Source organism: Dromiciops gliroides, chromosome 2 (assembly GCF_019393635.1).
Source record: "Dromiciops gliroides isolate mDroGli1 chromosome 2, mDroGli1.pri, whole genome shotgun sequence".
NCBI classification, from domain to species: domain Eukaryota; kingdom Metazoa; phylum Chordata; class Mammalia; order Microbiotheria; family Microbiotheriidae; genus Dromiciops; species Dromiciops gliroides.
The window spans coordinates 239,767,425-239,789,881 of record NC_057862.1 but is presented as its reverse complement, the minus strand read 5'-3'; the positions used below and the strand labels follow the sequence as shown (position 1 = coordinate 239,789,881).

At 39.0% G+C, this 22,457-nt stretch overlaps 1 protein-coding gene across 4 annotated transcripts in view; it reads left to right on the top strand.

Annotated features, from left to right (window-relative positions):
- RGS6 (regulator of G protein signaling 6) overlaps nt 1-22,457 on the top strand; it is a 717,500-nt gene that overhangs the window by 608,193 nt on the left and 86,850 nt on the right. For all 4 annotated transcript variants that reach the window (XM_043985441.1, XM_043985440.1, XM_043985443.1 and 1 more), the window contains exons 14-15: nt 666-791; nt 20,153-20,339. In XM_043985441.1, coding sequence (XP_043841376.1) covers nt 666-791; nt 20,153-20,339 — 313 coding nt within the window. The remainder of the gene's footprint in view (nt 1-665; nt 792-20,152; nt 20,340-22,457) is intronic.

Below are 22,457 nucleotides of genomic sequence, written 5' to 3'. Positions count from 1 at the left end.
GAGGAGGATGGGACTGAATTGGGGAGAGACTTGTGGCAGACAGAACAACCAGACTGCTACAGGTGTGAAGTGATGTGAGCCTAAATCCCAGTGGTGGGGATATCAGAGGAGAAAAAGAAGTATATGCGAGATGTATTTCAAAGGTAAATTGACAAGCTTTGGCAACAATCAGATATGGGGAGTGCTGGCAGAGAGTCGAGTCAAAGATGACAAATAGGGTATAAGACTAAGGGACTGGGAGAATGGTAGTTCTCTAGACAGTAATGGAGAGGTTTGGAAGTGGAGGAGGGTTTGAGGGGAATGATGAGGTCAGTTTTGGGCATGTTGAGTTCGAGATGTCTAATATCATTTGGAGATATGATACTGGAGGTTAGCAGAAAAGTTAGGGATAGATAAGTAGATCAGAGAAACATCAGCATATAGATGGCAATTAAATCAATGGGAACTGATGAGATAACCTAGTGAAATAGTATACAGGGAGAAGAGAAAGAGAGCCAGGACAATGGAAACTGCCACTGATTTCTAAATGTATAGAGCACACAATTGTTTTGGATGTCCAGCCCATTTGGAATGTTGACCCAAGTATGTATGACACATGCTTTTTTTCCTCTAATTTATCTTTTTTTTTCTAAAAAGACAAACAAATAAATCCTTTATTCTCAAAGCAAAGAGCCCAGCCAACAGCGTGTAAAGAGATGGGGATTCTCCATTGATGAGGTACTAAAGGACCAAGTGGGGCGAGACCAGTTCCTTCGTTTCCTGGAGTCAGAATTCAGTTCAGAAAACCTCAGGCAAGTCTCTGATAAGTTTTGAACTATGTGCATAGTGTATGTGAATGAATGAATTTGCAGGATCTCTCTCTGTCTCTTTCTGTGTCTCTGTCTCTGTCTCTGTCTCTCCCTCCTTTCCATTTTCCCTTCCCTCCCTTATTTTAGTCCCCCCAATATATTATATTATAGTTTTAATAAGCAATTGATTGTTATAATTGTTTTAGCTTATTTTATTTACCTCTCCCACCACACATGCACACAATATTGAACTGGCCTATAAACTCCTAGAGTCCGGGGACTCTGTCCCTTCTCTGTATCTCACATCATCACATCACACCTAGCATTGTTCCTTAACCAGAAAAACTATGTTCAACAAATATAGAAAGGGGGGAGAGAAAAGATATTTATTAAGCACCTACTATGTGAGAAGCACTGTGCTAAGCACTTTACAAATATTATCTCATTTTATTATTTATTTATTTGAATTGGCAGGTTCTATATAGAATTATTTTTCTTAAAATACAACAATGATTAGAAACTTTAAAGAGCAGGATTTATATTTCCATCATTTGAGGAGTGGCTAAACAAGTTGCAGTATATGATTGTAATGGAATAAATACATTTGTGCTGTAAGAAATAATGAAGAGGATGGTTTCAGAAAAACTGGAAAGACTTAGATGAGCTGATGCAAAGTGAAGTGAACAAAACTAGGAGAACACTGGATACAGTAACAGCAATATAGTAACAAGAATTAACTGTGAAAGGCTTAGCTACTGTGATCAAAACAATAATCCACAACAATTCCAAAGGACTGGTGATGAAAAAAAATATCCACCTCTAGAGAGAGGACTGAGGAACTCTCAGTGCAGATTGAAGGATCTTTTCACACTCTTTTTTAAATTGTTTTTTTCACAACATGGCTACAGAAATATGTTTTGCATAACTTCATATGTGTAATGGATAGCATTTCTTGCTATCTCAGTGGGTGAAGGAGGGCATGGAAAGAGCAAATTCGGAACTAAAAATAAAAGCAAAAACAACAAAAACAAAAAGTAGTATTCATATTTCATTGCCCTTAAATGCTAAATCCAATTCGTTGCTTTGGAATTAAAGAGATCATCTGAAATCATCAACAATTTAACAGGCATCACCTTGATCACTTAGTGGATGGCAAGTACTCTGTGAGTTGCTGAGGAGACCAAAACTAGACTTGGTCTTTGCCCTCAAGGAACTTGTCATCTTGTTGGAGGGATGGTAGATTAGAAAGCCAAACAACATAACGTGTAATTAAAGTGTTAAATTGTGTGACACAGATTGTGGGCACTACACCATAAGGATCTCAAATTGCTTAAGGGCAAGTCCTAAGAATTGCCTGAGGCACATGGAGATTAAATGACTTTCTCTAATCAGCAGGAGATTTGAACTCAGTTCTTCCTTTCTCTGAATCCAGCATTCTGTCTACTCTGTGCCTGCCTCAACTGCAAGTGTTAGAGGAGTCTATTAAAGGGAAAAAACACCATGGGCCAGAGTCATAGCAGGAGACTTCATGGAAGAGGTGGTACTGGATCTTGGAGTTGAAAGCATAGGATTAGAGAGACTCATAGATAGATGATAGAGCATTTACTGAATTTAAAAGGACTTCAGATGATCAAACTGCATCAATGAACACAGTGTCTTTGTACATACTAGAGATACTAGGATGAAAATGTTTATTTCAAAGTCAAATTATAATCTACTTGGAATTAGTTTATATATATATATATATAATTTCACCTATTTGTATAAATGTAATATACATTTATATCTATCTACATATATACACCCAATTATGTAAATATAATATATGTATATATTGCTATGTAATATATCATAATATATTACATATATTACTATAATTTCACCTAATTGTGTATATATATATATATACATATATATGTGTGTGTGTATTACATTTGCACAATTAGGTGAAATTACAGTAAATTATATAAAAATTATCTTTTTAATTATCTAAAAATTCTTACCTCAATGGACACAATCAAGTTCTCCTAGTGCTAAACGCTATATGCCAAGCACTGTGCTAAGCACTGGGACAATAAATATAAGCAAGGAAGACAAGTCCTACTCTCAAGGATCTTACATTCTAATATGGGAAGACAACACATGGAGGGGTATCTGGAAGTGGGGTGTGGGAGAGGAAATGCTTCTTTTCTTTTCTCTCAGTATTTTCATGACAAGGGGATCAAAATACCTTGTAACTTTCCCTCTGTTCAGTTGAATTCAAATTAGCAAACACTTTTTAAGAGGAGATGTTTAGAGAGGGGTTGGAAGATTTCTGAGGGTGATAATGTGACAGGCAAGGAAAACAAGAGGGAGAATCCAGTGTGAGTCAAAGCAAAAATGAGGGGATGCATAGCCGGCTAAAATTGTAGTTCCCTAAGAGAGAGCCACCAACGTGGAGAGAGGGCCTCAGGGTGGTTTGCCAAGGCGAAGAGGAAGACGGGTATTCTATACAAGGGAAATAGGACAGAAAAAGCAGAGAAATGGGACTCCCCTGTGCCACTGTATCTCAAAAGGAAATATTTATTGTGCATAATATGAATAAGCATAAATCAATATTATGTCTTTATGTACAGACATGTATATATCATAAACCAGGTTACACTGACTATTTGATTTCTGACTATACTGAAGCATTATGGGGAATAAATCTGTGATGGTTGTTTAAGAGTCCCAATTAGGTACCTCAAGCTGAAAGCTCCTGCCCTTCCCCACTCTGCATCACAGCAGCAGAGTTGCCTAGCATGCAGTCATCAGAGGCTGGGTGATGCTTTGGAAGTGAAAACATCGCAGGGTCTGAGAGGCAGAGAGAAGCATCACAATCAGCCACAGCAGGATCTGTCTGCTAGAGTGTTGAGGGGAATGGGGGGAGGGATTTCAGTGCTTACTCAAGGGTCATTTCAGCCCCAGGCCCCGTTCAGCTGCTGTCCATTTAATCAGTCCCTTGAGTACCCCCTTTCCCTTCCAGATCCCCATGATAACTTGCTGTAGGGTTTTCACTGACCTACTGCTTCTCATCCTTACTGGGAAGGACCGCTGTAAACAGCCACATCCCTCTGTGCACTATTATGGAGTGGCTAAAGTATTACGTTATTGTGAAGGGCACAGAAATGGGAGCGTCTGCTGGCTCAGCTGCTTGTGGGTCCAGTTGGGGCCCTTGCACTCTAAATGAGAAACATAATTTTATTCTTTACCCAGGAAAGCTCTGGGTGTAACTGAAACCACATATTAACTCAGATTAGTTTCATGAAATATGCCGTGCGCTTAAACCCCAGCGTGGGGTAGGAGAGTCTGTCTTTGCCAGGTGTTCAGACACTCATCCTTCTCAAATGAATCCAAAGGGGATCATAACTGGAAATCAAGCCACTGCCTCTGTGTGTCACCGCCAGCCCCTTTCTCCCATGCTAAGAAGGGCGCCATTTAACCTTGAGCCAAACTCTGTGTGTATGTATGTGTGTGTGTGTGTGTGTGTGTGTGTGTGTGTGTGTGTGTGTGTTCAGGAGGGCTTGGACTTCTGTGTGCTCAGCATGCACATGTGTGGAGAGAGAATGATAACCCTGACTTAGAAAGGGTCTTCTAATGATCCCTGACGGGGATGAGGTTGGAAAAAATGGAACAGCTGGAGTTAAGAAATTCCCCTAAGAGCTGTTAAAATTTTCTCAGGGGTCCCAAATTCCATCGCTATTCCCACTACCTTCAAGAGAATTGGTTATCTGGGGAAAAGCTCAATTTACAGTCGCTCATCATTGAGACTTTCGGTTGCCAGGAACAATGCAGATTTTTTCCTCTTCTATTTTCATGTTCTCTGTTTCCCAGCTCACTGGAGTCGTTTTCTTTGTTCTTCATAATACAAACGACTACACACCAGGTCCCTCTTAAGACCCTTATTTGTAAGTGAGCAGGGATTTTTTGAAAATGTGGACAAGTTTTCTTTTTTGTCTTTTTCATTAAAAAGTTTTGATTTTCAAAAATCTTAACATTTAAAAAAATATCGTCTCCTCCTGAATAGTCCCTCCCTTGTAACAGAGAAATATAGCCATAAGCTGACACATTGCCTATGTTTAACCACACATACTTCATTCCACAACTGTAATTTACCAGTTATTTGAATTTCCAGCCAAGTTTGGGAGCACAGAATGGATATTGACAAAGAATACAATGCTCCCACCATTGTAAATCAAACTTGTTTTAATTTGATGTAAGAATCTCTAGGACACTTGATGTATAGTGTGTTTTGATATCATATCTGGAATTCAAAGCAGCATGACATGATATATGTGGGGGTGGGGGGGAAGGTAGGAGAAACACTAGATTCTAGACCTGGGTTCAAATGCTCACTTTGGGCTTTTCATTATAGTTTATTCTCTGGGTCTCAGCTTCCTTATATGTAAAAATGGTACAATGCATGTACAATGTTATCTACCTCTCAGAGATACTCTGAGGAACAATATTTGTAGCTGTCAAGTCTTATGCATGTATCAATTAATCAACAAACATTTATTAACTATTTATTATGTGCCAGGAACACTGCTAGACATTAGTGATATAAAGACAAAAATAAAACAATCCCTACCTTTAAGTAACATATTCTCTTTTTTTCTTTTCTTTTTCTTTGTTTTGGTGAGGCAATTGGGGTTAAGTGACTTGCCCAGGGACACACAGCTAGTAAGTGTTAAGTGTCTGAGGCTGGATTTGAACTCAGGTCCTCCTGAATCCAGGGCCAGTGCTCTATCCACTGCGCCACCTAGCTGCCCCTAACAAACATATTCTAAAAGAACTTTGATATGTGAATTATTATTATTATTACCATATAACTTTTCTTATCAATGGCCTGGTGATATAAAGGAGCATTGGGGCAGCTAAGAAGTGCATAGAGTACTGGTCCTGGAGTCAGGAAGACTCCTCTTCTTGAGTTCAAATCCAGCCTCATACACTGACTAGCTGTGTGACCCTGGGCAAATAACTTAACCCAGTTCACCTTTATTTTCCTCATCTGTAAAATGAGCTGGAGAAAGAAAAGGCAAAGCACTCTAGTATCTTTGCTAAGAAAACTCCAAATGGAGTCACAAATAGTTGCACAAGACTGAAAAGAAAAACAACTACACAAGAGCATTGTCCCCAGGAAATACAGGAGATAAGCAAATACATTTTCTCCTTACCAGTGTAAGCAGTTAGATTTTTTTTGAGGGCAAGAAATTCCCTTTTACTTCATGCCAGATTACACAATGGTTACGATTGACCGTGACCATATATATAGAAGCTTCAGTTAAAACTCAGAGGTAATTTTCTGCCTTGGTTCCCTGAGACATATTGTCCCCTCTGAAATTAATGGGATGCCCTTTCACAGATAAGGATAGTAACCCCCCCCATCATCTAAAACATGAGCAGAAATTAAGTCTTTCTTCCTTTCATGATGGAAAGGATGGCTAGCTTTGGGGCCCAGAGGACCTAGGTCTAAATAAATCCTAGCTGTGTGCTCTTGGGCAAATCGTTGAACACCCCTGGACCTCAGCTTTCTCATCTGACAAAAAATGAGAGGGGTTGAATAGGATCTCTTTCGATCCCAATCTATGCTTCTTTTCCTTTCTCTCAGTGTTTTCATGACATAAGGATCAAAATACTTTCTAATTTTCCCTCTCTTCAACTGAATTCAAATAAACAAACACTTGTTAAATGCCTACTATGTATAAGGCACAGAGTAGGAGGTGTAGAAATCAACAGCAATAGGTGCTACAGATATTAAGTTGAAAAACAACGGGATCCCTACCCTCAGGGGGTTCTCACTCTGGTGAGGGAGGAGAGACAGAGACAGAGACAGAGACAGAGACAGGGACACAGAGACAGAGAAAGAGAGACAGAGACACAGAGAGATGAAAGGATGGATGGATGGAAGGATGAATAGATAGATATAAATATATATGCATAGATAGATAGATTTATAGATATATGTATGTCTGTATAGACATATAGCTTATACAGATATTTGTCATACTAGTAGAGTGATTATTATGAATGATTGTTGACTGATGGGGCAAAGGAGAAATTCAGGCAAAATGCTCCAGAAAAATTTAAGGAGAGACCAATTTCAACTTGGGGGATCATGGAAAAGGTAGCACCAGAAATGAGCCTTGAAGAAAAAGAAGAATTTTGATAGAATGGGATGAAACAGAATTGAAATGGTCAATATGCTATAGAGAAGCAGGAGATGGCACAAAGAACTCAGGGAATAGCTGTATGTGGCTCGTTATGGCCAGCCACTGAATCCATGAAGGAGAATAATGTAATGTAAAGTCACAAAGGTAGGCTGGAATGAGATTGGAGAAGGTCTTCCATGCCAAGCTAAATAATTTCCTATCTTCTCCTCTCTGTCTCAGCCCTCCAAAATGTCCCCTATGCTTCTCATTTTGGTTTTCTCTGGCTTAGCACAATTTGTAGGATGGCAGGGCATGAGTTAAAACATCCAAACAGGCAGGAAAGAGAACCCCTTACATTTTTTATGAGCTGTTCCATCTCCTGAGAGAATGGAGTTGTTCTTCTAACCTGCAGATTGATTACCCCTGTTGCACACAGTGTCAGCTGAAATAAGAAGCAATTAAAAGAGAGCATGGGGGAGGCTCCAAGTTTACCCCCTAGGAGAAGCAAACTAGCACAAGGGACCCCAAAGTCCTGTCAAGACCACAGGGTATATCCAGTGGAATTTGTCCCTTGCCCAAATATGACCAATAGTTAAAGAGATGAGAAAAAAAGTCATATGACTCTGAAACATTTCATCCATGGAACTAAGCACCCGATGACATCATCATCATGGCTGGCATTTCTATACATCATTAAGGTTGGCAAGGGAAAGCTTAGGTGGTGCAGTGGAAAGAGCACCGGGCTAGAAATCCGGAAGACTCATCTAAGTTCAAATCTAGCTTAGACACTTATTAGCTGTGTGACCTTATTTGCCTCAGTATCCTCATCCGTCAAATGAACTGGAGAAGGCAATGGAAAACTACTCCAGTATCTTTGCCAAGAAAACCCCAAATGGGGTCAGGAAGAGTCAGATACAAGTGAAACCACTCAACAAAGTCAAGGTCGGCAAAGCACTTTACTGAATTAATTTTATTTGATTCTTAAGGCAGCCCTGTGAAGTCGGGGCTATAACTACCCATTTTACAGATGAGGAAACAGAGACTTACATCCTTGATGTTGCTATGACAGATTCCAGAGACGCGGAGACAGACGGACCCGGTTTCGAGTTCAGTCGGGTCGGCCTGTGTCCGGGTTTGGCCAGCAGAGGGCATGGAAACTCTTTTTCTTACAAAGGAGTTTGCTTAACTTGGGAGCCAAGCTGAGGGAGTACGAAGTAGTTTTACACACGCCAGTGCCTGGTTAGGAAAAATATTGTGAGCCAGGAGCTCTCCCATTGTACTAGGTAGACCTTCCTGCAAGCATTTCCACAATTGCCAGTCATCCTGGGGAACAAGGGACTACAAATGCCAGGATCCAAGTTGGCAGGAAATCAAAAGTTGGCTCTGAACGTCACTTGATCCTGCCCGTGTGGACGTTTACATTCCCGCCCCAGCGTTAATGGTGTTTGTCCTTAGCCCCTCTCCCTCCCGGCCTCCCTTTGCTGCCTTCTCCCCAAAAGGTGTGTTCGGAGTCCTGCCTTTTGAGTCAGGGCTGTACCAAGTGCCAACGCACCGGCTGATGGCCGTGACTGGCAGTGACGCTGAGAAGGGAAGGACAGGTGGTTCTCCATGATACCGATGGGTCTTTGTGGCTCACCCCTTGTTCCCAGCCTTCTGCATTAAGCAGAAGGGGCTTAGTGCTGGGCGGGTGGCTTTTCTGCCGCTGATTCCCTGCTGGCATTCTGGGGAGAGGAAGATACCTGCAATCCTTTGATAAGAGCTGAATGTGAAGGAAACCAGGACCATGCCTCCCCTAACCCATGGGGCACTGAGAAAGCAGCTGTGTTGTCCTTTCGGTGGGAATATCTGCCTGGGAGCGAAGTGTTTGGAGATTGGGGGGGGGGGGGTCTGAGGGTCCCAGCTCAGGACCGTGGGGCTGGAAGATAGCACAGCAAAACCACGGCTCCTGCCCTGAATTGCAAATCAAGCAAAGGCTCCTTTGAAGTCATGGCCTGACGCCATTTTGACAGCTTTGTCAATGTGACCATAGCCCAGATGCGGCAGGTCATCTCAGGGGAAGGCGGGCAGCTGACAAGGAGAGCGCCCATGATGTGTGCAGAGTGGGGAGCCCAGCAAAGAAATGCCAGGGGAAAGAGATCCGTGTGGCCACATCCAATTCTCCTTTTGTGGGAGAACACCCCTCTGCCCCCCCCCCATATCATTATCTCTTTATGTTCCAGTAGATTCTCAACATTTTGAATTTCATTGTGTTGGGTTTTTTTTAAAGATTGTTTTAAAATTCATGGTTAGATCAAAAAAAGTGTCCCTTCATTCCCTTGGGTCATACAGCACACTGTATAGAATCTCCCAGACAACAGAGAGCTTTGGGGCAGCCTCTAACGACAGGAGACAGGCAAAGGTCAGGAGCAGCATGGCCTTTTACTTCTTCTAAAGGTCTTCCCAGAAGACCCAGTAGTTCTTCCAGGGCACAAGGGACAGAAAATTGCACAAGATGAATGCCTTCTTGGGACTGTAATGAGGATAGGAAATGATCCAGATGTCCCCCATTTGTGTGAGAAATTACACAGCCCCAGCAGGCTTTGGGAAGAAGGCCTGCATTAATGATGTTGACTGTAGTGGCCCAAAGGAAGTTTATCCTCTAGCCTCCCAGCAGTGACTCGGTTTTCTTCCCAGGTTTGTAACCTTAGCCTCTCCCTCACTCCGTAATCAGTTAGTTGTCAAGTCTTGTCTATCTTACTTACGTTACACCCAACATCTCTTTTATTCATTCCCTTCTCTCCACTCATGCGGCTGCTATCCTACTTCAGACCCTCATTATCTCTCACCTTAACGGTTGCAATTACCTCCTAAGTGGTCTCTCTGCTTCAAGTCTCTTCTTTCTCCATCCATCCCGAATTGATATTCCTAAAACACAAATCTGACCACGTTGTTCCCCTCCCTCCAAAAAAAAAAAAATCAGTAGCTCCCTATTAGGAAAAATATATAAATCATATTATAAATATAAATATAAATTATAAAATAAATTATAAATTCATTTCATAGGTCCCAATCTATACTCCCTTTTGTGAACTCTCAGATCTAATCAAGCTGGCTTGATAGCCAATTCTTCATAAACAACATGCCTTTGTACCTATGTACAAATGATCCTATAGTCTAGAATGAATTCCTTTCTCAACTCTGTCTCCTATAATCCCTAGCTTCCTTTAGAATACAGCTTGGGTGATATCTCCTGCAAGCTTTTACTGAATTTCCAGGTATTTGTATTCTCTTCCTCTTGCATTTCTTATATTTTACTTTGCATATACTTGACATTACTTATCTGTGTACCTATCATCTCTCTCTGTAGAATGTAAACTCCTTGAGGTCAGGACCATTTTTTTTTATCTTCCTATAAGGGTACTATGCATATAGTAAATATTTGTTGAATTTAATTGAAGGGCAGTCTTTTTTTGTGACTGGAGGCATTGTAAGATAAGGAGCAGGACCACAGTGATTCTAGCATTCTGCATTACATGGCTCAAGACAAGTCAGTGATGTAATCTTTTTTTTGCAGGAGGGTGGCAAAGAGGGTTAAGTGATTTGCCCAGAGTAACACAACTAGTGAGTGTTAAATGTCAGAGGCCAAATTTGAACTCAGGTCCTCTTGAATCCAGGGCCAGTGCTTTATCCACTGTGCCACATAGCTGCCCCCTGATGTAATCTTTTTAAGGCCTATTCTTCAGGATCCTTTCTGCTCCTTTAGAGATATATTGCTACCTTTTTTTTTCTTTTCTTGTTTAATAGGCTTTTAATTTGAATTTTTTTGTTATTCTGAACTTGACAAAAATATCAACATGAACAAATTCGTATACAGACAACATAAAATGAAGATTGTAAGTGAACCACAAATCTGTTTTCAAATAACTTGGTTTTTTTTTTAATTATATAACAAATTCAGCTCATTAGTTCTAAAACTGTCCAGCTTATATGTGTTCCTCTCGAGAAGACTTCCTTCTATTCTATGAATTTTAAAAAATGTTTCAATGAGAGGGCAGCTAGGTGGTGCGGTGGAAAAAGCACCAGCCCTGGATTCAGGAGGACCTGAGTTCAAATCCAGCCTCAGACACTTGACACTTACTAGCTGTGTGAACCTGGGCAAATCACTTAACCCCAATTGCCTCACCAAAAAAAAAAAAAAGTTTCAATGATACTGTATTTTATTTTCTTTTTGGTTTCACCATAACTGCATTCCCTCTCCTCCATCTCTTTTCTCCTCCAAACAAAGTTTTCCCTTTAAAAAAAGAATGAAGGAAAGGAAGGAAGGAAGGAACAAAGAAACAAAGAAACAAAGAAGAAACATAGTCAAGGAAAACAAACCCAAATATGAAAATATTTGCCTCATTCTGTTCCTCTAATTCTTCACTTCTCTGCTAAGAAGCAAGAAGCATGCTTCATTACTAGTCTTCTATAATCATGGTTGGTCACTATGTTATAAAGAGTTCTTAAGTTTTTCAAAGTTATTTTTCTTCACAATGTTATAGCCATAATATGAATGCACTCCTGGTTCTGCTCATTTCGCTCTATATCAGTTTCTAGTATTTCCTAAGATTCTCTGATTTTTGTCTTTTTCACCATTTCTTATTGAGCAATAATATTCTTACATTCATATGCCATTATTTGTTCAGCCACTCCCCAGTTGATCAGCATTCCTTTAGTCTCTAGGTTTTTGCTACAATAGAACATGCTGCTATATATATATTTTTTTGTATATGTGGGGTATCTCCCTTCTTTTTTATCTCTTTGGTATATATGAGTAGTAGTGGTGTCACTGGATCAAAGATGATCCAAAGATGATCAAAGATGATGCCAAAATTGCTTTCATAGATGAGTGGATTGCTTTACCTCTGGTCTTAATTTAGCATTTTTCCATTAGAAATAAAGCTGGCTCTTGGTTTTAAATAGATACTATTTGTGATATTAAGGAAAGGTTAATTTGTTCCTATAATTTTTAATGGTTTTAACATAAGTGAGTGTTGTACTTATTAAAAAGCTTTTTCTGCATCTATTGAAAACATCAGGGCAGCAAGGTGGCACAATGAATAGAGCACCCGCCCTGGAGTCAGGAGGACCTGAGTTCAAATCCAGCCTCCAACATTTACTATCTGTATAACCCTGTGCAAGTCACTTAACCCCAAATGAACTTCCAAAAAAAATCGTGATTTTTATTTTCATGTCTATTGTGTTTATAGTTTTCCTAAAATTAAGCCAACTCTGAATTCCTGGTATAAATACAATCTAGTTATAGTGTATAAGTTTTAAAAATATTTTTGTAGCCTCTTTTTTGGGGGGTGAGGCAATGAGGGTTAAGTGATTTGCCCAGGGTCACACAGCTAATGTCAAGTGTCTGAGTCCAGATTTGAACTCATGTCCTCCTGAATCCAGAGCCTGTGCTTTATCTACTTCGCCACCTAGCTTCTCCCTGTAGCCTCTTTACTATAATAGTTTTATATTTTTGTTGCTATTGATTAGGAATATTGCTCTATAGCTTTCTCTTTTTTGTCTCTTCTTGGTTTAGGGATAAAAACTACATTTGATTCATAGAAAGAATTTGTTAGAATTCATTCCTTTTCTACTTTTGCAAACAGTTTTTGTAATGTTAGAATTGTTCTGTGAATGCTTTATTAAATTTACTTATGAATTCATTTGGCTCTAGATTTTTTTTCCTTTGGGAGTTCACCTATGCTTCTTTGATTCGCCAACCAATATTTAGGCTTAAAATATTTAGTCTTCATTTAAGTTTAAAGCCTTTCTTCAGATGCCATTTATTGATGGAAATGTTATTGCATAATGATCAGTAAAATACATTTAAACTCTGCTTCTCTGCAATTGTTTACATGGTTTTTATACCCCAGCACATAGTTTTTGTTAAGGTACCATGGACAGCAGAGGTAGATCTATATTCCTTACAATTCACATTCAGTAATTGCCAGGACCTATAAAATCTACTTTTTAAAAAATTCTACTCAGGTGTTTACCTTTTCTTGTTTGTTTGTTTAACCTTATTATATTTATCTAATAAAAAAGAAAGGGAACACATAGGAGTCCCCAGCTATTAGAGTTTTGCTTTCTATTTTACCCTGTAACTTTTTCCTTTAAATACTTAGATATACCAGTCAGTATGTATATACTAAATATTGACATTACTTCATTGTTTAAGGTGCTTTTAGGTATAATGCAGTTTCTCTCCTTTAACCATATCTGATTTTACTGTTATCTTGTCTGAGATCATGATAGCTACTTCTGCTTTTTAAAATTCACTTGGAGGGGTAGCTAGGTGGCACAGTGGATAGAGCACTGGCCCTAGAGTCAAGAGGACCTGAGTTCAAATTCGACCTCAGACACTTAACACTTACTAGCTGTGTGACCCTGGTCAAGTCACTTAGCCCCAATTGCCTCACTTTTTAAAAAAGTGATTAAAATTCACTTGGAGCATAATAACATCTACTATAGCCCTTCATTCTAATTGTGTAAATCTTTCTATGTAGTCCACTTCTTGTAAACAAGTTATTGTTGGAATCTGTTTTCTGATCCCTTCCTTTTTATGGGTGATTTTATCTTGTCAATGTTCACTGTTATGATTCTTAATTTTATATTTTCTTCTATCATATCCTCAAATATCATTTCCTCCCATTGCTTCCCATATCCCTCTTTGGAAGGGAGGTGGTGGTTAAAACAAACTGTGATAAACAGAAGTGTTTTGTCATTGACATATTCAGCTTCCATTCCCCTGCTCCTCCTTTCACCTCACCCAGACTCCAATCTTTGGTTCTTATCCTCCTTTCTTTTTGTTTTTTGTTTTTGTTTTTGTTTTTTAGTGAGGCACCTAGCTGCCCTATCCTCCTTTCTTTTTGATACCTCCCTTTATTATTCACCTCTGAAGTTGAATTTTGTTTTGCTCCCTTTTAAACCCCACCCTTTCTTCTCTCGGTCTTTACCCTGTTAAGTTTAATTTATTTTTATACTAACTCACTCCCTCTCTCTCTCTCTCTCTCTCTCTCTCTCTCTCTCTCTCTGTGTGTGTGTGTGTGTGTGTGTGTGTGTGTGTGTGTGTATGCATGCCTTTCTGGTTCAGATAGTAGCAGAGTTCACATGATGCCCACTCCCCCACCTCTTTTTTTATGTTTGCATATATTTCTTGTATACCTCAGTTATACTAGTTCCTCTTTCTTCTTCCTCACTTCTTCCCTAGTAGATTCCTTTTGACTTCCTTTTTCTTTACTTTTGTAAACCATCAAAGCAGAATAAAACCACACCCAAGCCCTGTATTTTTAACTTTTTTTACATCCCTCTAAGACCCTTAAAGATATTAAGATTCTGAAGGGGCACTTATCACTTTAACCCTCATTAGAATAGAATAGAATAATGTTATCATTGTTTAGCCATTTCTACTTGCTCAAATTTGAATTACCTTTCTAGGTTTCTCTTGACTTATGTGTTTATATTTTGAATTTTCTATTCAGCTCTAATCTTTCTATCAGGAATACCTGGAAGTCCTTATTTTATTAAAGATCCTTTTTTCTGTAAAATTATACTGTCTTTTTATAAGTATTTTGGGGGCCTTTTGGAATGTCATATTACAAGAATTTCTCTCTTTTAAGTATTTGCTGACAAATCTTGTGTGATCCTTAATGTGGTTCCTTGGTTCTTATATGCTTTTCTTTCTGGTTATTTATATTTATATATTTTTTTCTTTGACAAGGAAGGTGTGAATTTTGGCTATGATATTAGGGAAGTTTCCATTTTGAGCTATCTCTCAGGAGGTAACTGGTAGATTCTTCCAATTTTTACCTTGCCCTGTGATTCTAATATGTCTGGGCAGTTTGGATTTAAAGTTTCTTGAAGTATGATGTACAGGTTTTATTGTTTGGTCATGTTTTCAGGGAGTCTGATGATTCTTAAATTGCTTCTCCATAATCCATTCTTCCAGGTCAGTTATTTATGATTGCAGATATATTACCTTTTCTTCTGTTTTTAAAAAAATATTTCCCCCCAATATTTCTTCTTGTCTCATGGAATCTTTGAGCTTCGTTTACTCCATCCTGATTTTCAGTGAATTTGCTATTTTCTGTTGTAAGTTGTTTATTCTATTTTTTCATCCTGAATTCTTATTTCATTTTTTTACCCTTTTCTTTTTTGTGGTACTTGTGATCAAGCCATTTTTTCTCTGAGGTTATATTTATAGTTATTGTGAAGTTATTCTCATCTGCTTTTATCTCTTGGGTACTTCTTGAGTCATGAGATCTCTTCATTGTATGTAGTGTCTTCTTAGGTTCAGTCACATCTCCAGCATTAGTTCCCGGTTGGTGAATTTATACCAAATTAGGCTCCTCCTCATATTTATAGTCTCATATGGGGTTTTCAGTCCCTGTTTTTCCCAAAACTAAATTTCCTGGGTTCCTGCCATTGTCTTCCACCTCTCCTGGTGTGTCTGCTCAGAGCACTAGCAAGTTTCACTTCCTCCTGAAGCATCCCATGAGAGTGTTGACAGGTTTCTGGGTGATTTACCTGAGCTCATGTTGGCATTCCTGACAGGATCCCTCTCCTAATGCCTGCAGGCTTCTGGCTGTCTTTTTATGCAGTCCTCAGCTGGCTGACAGTGCTTACTTTTGCTTCTCTCTGGATTTCTTCATCAGTATTTGATCTGGTGCCTTTCGTTGATCTTTTCTGGAGGTTATATGAGAGCCCTAGTTTCCTTTACAGTCTTTCACACAACCATCTTAACTGAAAGTCTCTACTAACTTGTTTCTTGAGTGGTAATTTCCAAACATCCTTAACATACTTCCTTCCACGTATCCCATCATGCTTCATAAAAACACAAACCCCACAATCATTCCCACAAGAGACATCATTATCAAATATCAATTTGTATGAGTGTAGTGAGATGAAAAAAGAGCTAGATTTAGCATGGACCTCAGTTTTCTCATGTATGAATTTAGGGGGTTGAAACTATCTCTCTTTTATCCCTATGGTCCTAGCTTCAACTGCACCCCCTTTGGTATCACAGCAGACCTTAGAAGCTGAGAAGAAAAGAATACAAGGGGTGGCTCATGAGTTAAGGGAACCATACCACGGAGAGGAAGAAATCAGCCCCAGTAGTTCTCTAACAATTCTGCATTTTCTCCATTTAGAATTCCCCCATCTTGTGTCCTTTGGGACTCCCCTGCATGTTACTTTCACCACCACTCCCAGAAGAACAAGTTTACCTAGGAACAATGACAGGAAAAGAGTAAAGAATTTGAGGTGGTGTTGGAGGGCAGGAAAAGGGATACTGGCTACAGGCCTAAAATGAAATCAGATAAAATTTACAATGAGAAATGTCCAGGGCTCCAAGATAAGATAGAACCTGATTGAAGGTATTCACCATATTTACAAATACTGTGATGTCTCTATGACTTATGTGGTAATTTGAGTATCAGGTTAGGTTGTCCAGTGTACCACCATCCCACTTCCTTGCCTAACTGAATTGTAGGTATTTCCTGAAAATCAGCCCCAAAGCTAGAACTGAGTTATTTTAAGGACCCTGTTATCCATGCTGCCTCTACCAACTAGCGTTAGTTGCCTGTATTATAGACGAGGAAGATGAAAGTTCGGAATGATAGTTTAGCAGATCAGATCAGATCATAGGATACAGGGGGAAGAAGGAAGCTTTGAGATCAAATTATAGATGAAGAAACCAGGGCCCAAAGAATTTCAGTGACTTGTCTAAGTAGCAGAATGGGGATTGGAACATAGGTCTGATATCAGAACTGGTACTCCAAATGGTTTATTTACCATATAGTTTATCAATGACAGGACTCTGTTTTCCTACTCTACATCTAAGGCCATTAAATTTAAATACTACATATTGACTCTTCCCATTAAATTATCTTTACTGTCCAAAGGGAGGTCATTCCCAGGGTTCTCTTTGAGCTCTCTGCTCCTCCCAGGGAGGAGGGGGAGGAGGGGAAGGGAAAAGGAGGGGGAGGAAATGAAGACTTCAAATTTGTAGACTGTCGGTGTGAGTTTTCCTGGACTGATTCCTCAACTGGTATCTCTTCCCATAAAGGAGATTGTAGTTCTCTCAAATGGCCACAGGATGTCACCTTAGCGATATGCAGTTGACTCCGAAAATATGTGGAATGAAAACCTAGTTAACTTTAAAGAAAACAGGTAGGTTTCACTGAGGATGAAGATTAGGATACACCTTCTTAACATTCAGATTGAACACTGATGTTGGGGTATAGAATCCATCTACGTCATAAGGATGTGGTAAGAAAAGTAATTTCTTTCTTTCTTTTTTTTTTTTTTTTTAGTGAGGCAATTGGGGTTAAGTGACTTGCCCAGGGTCACACAGCTACTAAGTGTTAAGTGTCTGAGGCCGGATTTGAACTCAGGTACTCCTGACTCCAGGGCCGGTGCTCTATCCACTGCACCACCTAGCTGCCCCCAAGAAAAGTAATTTCTAAACCTTATGATACTAGATAAATGTAAATGATGATGAAGATAGTGCTGAAGAGGAGAATGGCATCATCATCGTTGTTATTGTTGTATTCCTGTCCTTTTCTGTACTGCTCTGTTTCACGTTGTTAGGGGTGGATCACAACTTCAGCCTCCACATTCTCATCTTTAACTGATATTGATCCAGTGACAGTCCTCATTCTCAGTTTAGAAGATGCACCTACTACCCCAAATATGAAAAAGCAATAGATGTGGGGTCAAAAGATCTGACTTTAAATACCAGTTTTACTTCTTACTTATATGATTTCCAGCTTGTCACCTCACTTCTCTAGGTCTCAGTTTCCTCAACTACAAAAATGAGAGAGTTAAACTTGATGATCCCTGAAATTGATTTTGGATATCAATCCTAACACCCTGTGATGTTGGGTTCAGGTTTCCAAGTAGGCTACCAGCTGGTTGTGTGACTGAACTTATACCCTCTCTGAATCAATTCTCTCATTTAAAAAAATAGGAATAATAATACACTATCCTATCTGTGACAGGGTTCTTATGAGGAAAACACTTTTTTGTTAATAATAATAATAGCTAATATTTAGAGTGCTTGAAGGCTTTCCAGATGTTTTACATGCCTTGGCAGGTAAGTGTTTTTATTACCCCATTATTTATATATATATATATATATATGTATATGTATATATGTATGTATATGTATGTATATGTATATACATACACACATATGTGTGTGTATATGTGTATATATATGTGTGTGTATATATGTGTATGTATGTATATATATATATATATATATATATGAGGAAACTGAGAGGGAGAGAGAAGTTAAGTGACTTGCCCAGGGTCACACAGCTAGCAGATATATGAGGCAGGATTTAAACTCAGGTTTTCCTGATCCCACAGTCAGTGTTATATCTCCTGCAACACCTAACAGGCTTTTGTAAATAAAAAAGCACTATATATGTGAGCAAGTTACTCTTATTATTATCATCTATCCTTATCACAAAGATACTTTTTCCCCTGACTGTATCTCCTTTGGGGCCATCACCGGGGATAGGAAGGTGCTGTCAAGAGATCAGCTTTGGTTGCTGGTGCCCAGCAACTTAACAACTGTATAGGTTTTGTAAAGTTAATGGGTGAGAAAGCAGATGGTGGGAGGGAGATTTTTCTCTTTGTCTTCTCCCACAGAGTACTTAATCAGAGTGCTCCTTCCTCTTTCCCTACTGCTCCTAACTCCCCACCACTGCCTTCAACATTAACTCCTGTGTAGCACTGTCATGTCTAAGATACTGATACACCTGTTTGGTTCATATTCTTCTAAAAAGCAGCTTTGTCGATCCATTCCATCCTTCAACTCTAAAATTCTCTATGGTCCTCCTTATACTCCTCTTACTTTTGTTTTGGGGTTTTAAAAAAAGCTTTATTGAAGACTTATTTTTTTACACTGTTGTCATTTTCCCCATGTATTTACACACACACACACACACACACGCACACCCTCCCTTGTAACAAAGAAAAACAATTAAACAAAACCAACCATCCTAAACAACTCCATCTGACAGCATTAGCAGCATTGTGGACGCAAAGCCCTCACTTCTTTACTGAAAGGAATGAAATGTGTTTCATTGGAGTTCCATTTTTAGTGGTTTCATTTATACTACTATAGTCATTGTGTATATTATTCGATCTGCATTAGTTCATACAAATCTTCCTTCTTATATGTCTCCCTGTAATTCATTCTAACTACTTTTTTGGTTATTTTAACAAAAATTTTCCTTTTGTGATTCTGAACTTAAACATCAATGAGCATGAACATTTCTCCATATAAAGAACAGCAAGAGGGACTCCATAGGAAGCTATGAATCTCCACACTACAAAGATTCAGCTTGGTTTTGTTATTATTTAGGGAGAGGGGGAAGATATGTTTTAAATTTTACATGATAGTTCTGACACTGCCCTGCTTGTCAGTCTTCTTATAAATTTTTTTCTATTCTCTTCTGCTTATTTTCTAATGATTCCTCAATGTTCTTTTCTTTCTTTTTCTTTCTTTTCTTCCTTTTTTTGGCATCACCCTTAATACTTCCCCACTCCCCTCTCATTTCTCCTTACCTCCAAATGAATATGTGTGTGTGTGTGTGTGTGTAATCATTCCCTTGTTACAAGAAAGTACAGCCACAAAAAACAAATTGACTTATTGGCTGTGTCTGAAAATGTATACCCCATTCTATACCCCAGTCCATCAACCTGTCTTCTAAGAGATGGGGAGCATGATCAGTCTTCTAGAGTTCTAATTGACCATTGCATTGATCATAGATGATCATAGTCTTTCCCAATTATTTTCCTTTATAATCTTGTCATCATTGTGTTATCTTGACATCCTTGTATCAGATATTTAGTCACAAGTTAGGACATGTAGAGGAAAAGAAGTTTCCCTTCTCTAGGCAAAACATTGCCATGGATTGGATTTTGAACATTTATGTCCATGTCTCCTAAGGAGCAAATGCAATCCTTTGTAATATCATCAATTCCATTGCAAATGGGTCCCACAAGATGACATTAGATCAGGTGACCCAGACAGAACTGTATTGAGAATTAATGTTCTAGGCTGTCAGCCCTAGAACCTGACTCTGTGGAAAAGCAAGGGTTACGAATTTATGTACCTGCTTCATGGAATTAATGGTGTCTTTATGTTCCCAATTCAAGGTTCTGGTTGGCAGTCCAAGATCTCAAGAAACAACCTTTACAAGATGTGGCAACTCGGGTGGAAGAAATTTGGCAAGAGTTTCTGGCTCCTGGAGCCCAAAGCGCAATCAACCTGGATTCTCACAGCTATGAGAAAACAAGTCAAAACGTCAAAGATCCGGGCCGATACACATACGAGGATGCACAGGTTTGCTCATTTACCTGACTGATTCAGATGCCAAGTGTTCATTTGCCTCCCTCCCCAGGCCAACTCTTTAAGTAGGGACCAAGGTACTTTTGGTAATTGTTGTTCAAATTTCACTCTTTGCAAGGCTATGGCCAGGACCTATTAAGAAAAAGCACAGAATGATATTCTGAGCTTTGTATTATCCCAAGTATATCATTTGAACTAGGAAAAAGTAGTATGGCATGGCTGTGGGAATCAGGAAGACCTGGGTTCAAGTCACAGCTTTGAAACATACTATCTGTTCCTTGCTCAAGTCAAGTCAATAGCATTTATAAAGCACCTACTCTGTGACAGGCACTGTGCTAAGTACTGAGGACACAAAGAAAGGCAAACACACTGCCCCTGCCTTCCAGGAGCTTACAGTCTAATGGAGGAAGACAACATTCAAACAACCAAGTATAAATAAGATATATACAGGATAAATTCAAGATAATCTTAGAAGGAAGGGATTTAAGATTATGGAGGACTAAGAAATGCTCCTTGCAGAATGTTAAACTTTAGCAAGATCAGGTTGGGGAGAATATCCCTGGTGCAGCCACACTAAACAGACAACATTGCTGACTCAAGAAATCCCAGCACCTTTTGCTCTTCCCCTGTCAGGGATGAATGCCTGGACTAGACTGATTTTCCTTCTATTGTTCCTTGTCCACTTGTTTTGTATAATCAAGCTAGGCCTCCCTTCCCAGACACCATTTTGTGGCCTATTAAATAGTATTTTTTTTCTGAATGAAGAGGTAAAGGAATAGGTTGAGATTACTCATTAGGGTAGGCTACTGGAAAATTCCCACAGGGATCATTTGAAACAGAACCTTTCATGTTCTATCTTTAATCCAAAACATAAAGAGTGTAAGACCAGAATTACACTAGGTCACTTTAGCCATCCAGCCCAGGAATCTATTTTTAGTGGTCATTGACACACTTCAGGGGATCCTTGAACTCTCTGAACTGTTAGAGACTGGTTCAGGTTATAAGCGTCCTCCACTTTCTCGTTCTTTTCCATTTTTGTCCACATCTTTGTTTTGGTAAATATTCTCTAGTGAATATCTACCCAACACACTAGGTCAAGAGTTATTATTTTTCATAACAGTATTTTATTATTTTCCAGTTACATGTAGAGATAGTTTTCAACATTTGTTTTTTATAAAATTTCTAGTTTCAAATTTTTCTCCCTCCTTCCCCCCTCCCCAAGACAGAAAGCAATCTGATATGGGTTATATACGTATAATCACATTAAATGTATTTATGCATTAGTCATGGTGTGTAAGAAGAATTAGAGAAAAAAGGAAAAACAAAAAAAAAAGAAAATCAAAAAATAGGAATAGTATGGTTCAATCTGCATCTAGATTCCACAATTCTTTTTTTCTGGATTTGGAGAGCATTTTTTCTCATGAGTCCTTTGGAACTATCTTGGACCATTGTATTGCTGAGAAGAGTCAAGTCTATCACAGTTGATCAACACACAATGTTGTTCATACTGTGTACAATGTTCTCCTGGTTCTCCTCTTGTTCAGCGTCAGTTCATGTAAGTCCTTCCAGGTTTCTCTGAGATCCGCCTGCTCATCATTTCTTACAACACAATAGTATTCCATTATGTTCATATACCATAACTTATTTAGCCATTCCCCAACTGATGGCCGTCCCCTCAATTTTCAATTCCTTGCCAACACAAAAAGAGCAGCTACAAATATTTTGTACATGTGGACCTTTTCCCTTTTTATGTAGATCAGGAGTTATTAACCTTATCTGTGTCATCGGACCCTCTGGCTAGCTGATGAGGCCTCAAATAATGATTTTAATCATTGAAGAAGATGTTAAATTTCACTTAGAGATTAGTGGAGGGGACAGAACAAGTGTTTATTAAATGCATATAATGTGCCAGTCACTCTGTTCAATGCTTTACAAACATAGTCTCATCTGATCCATACAACAGCTCTGGGAGGTAGGTGCCATTTTTACCCCTATTTTACACTTATGAAAACTGAGGCAGACAGAGGTTATGTGACTTGACCAGGGTCATACAGCTAGTGTGGAGTGTAGTAAGTGTCTGGGGCTGGATTTTAACTCGGGTGTTCCACAGAT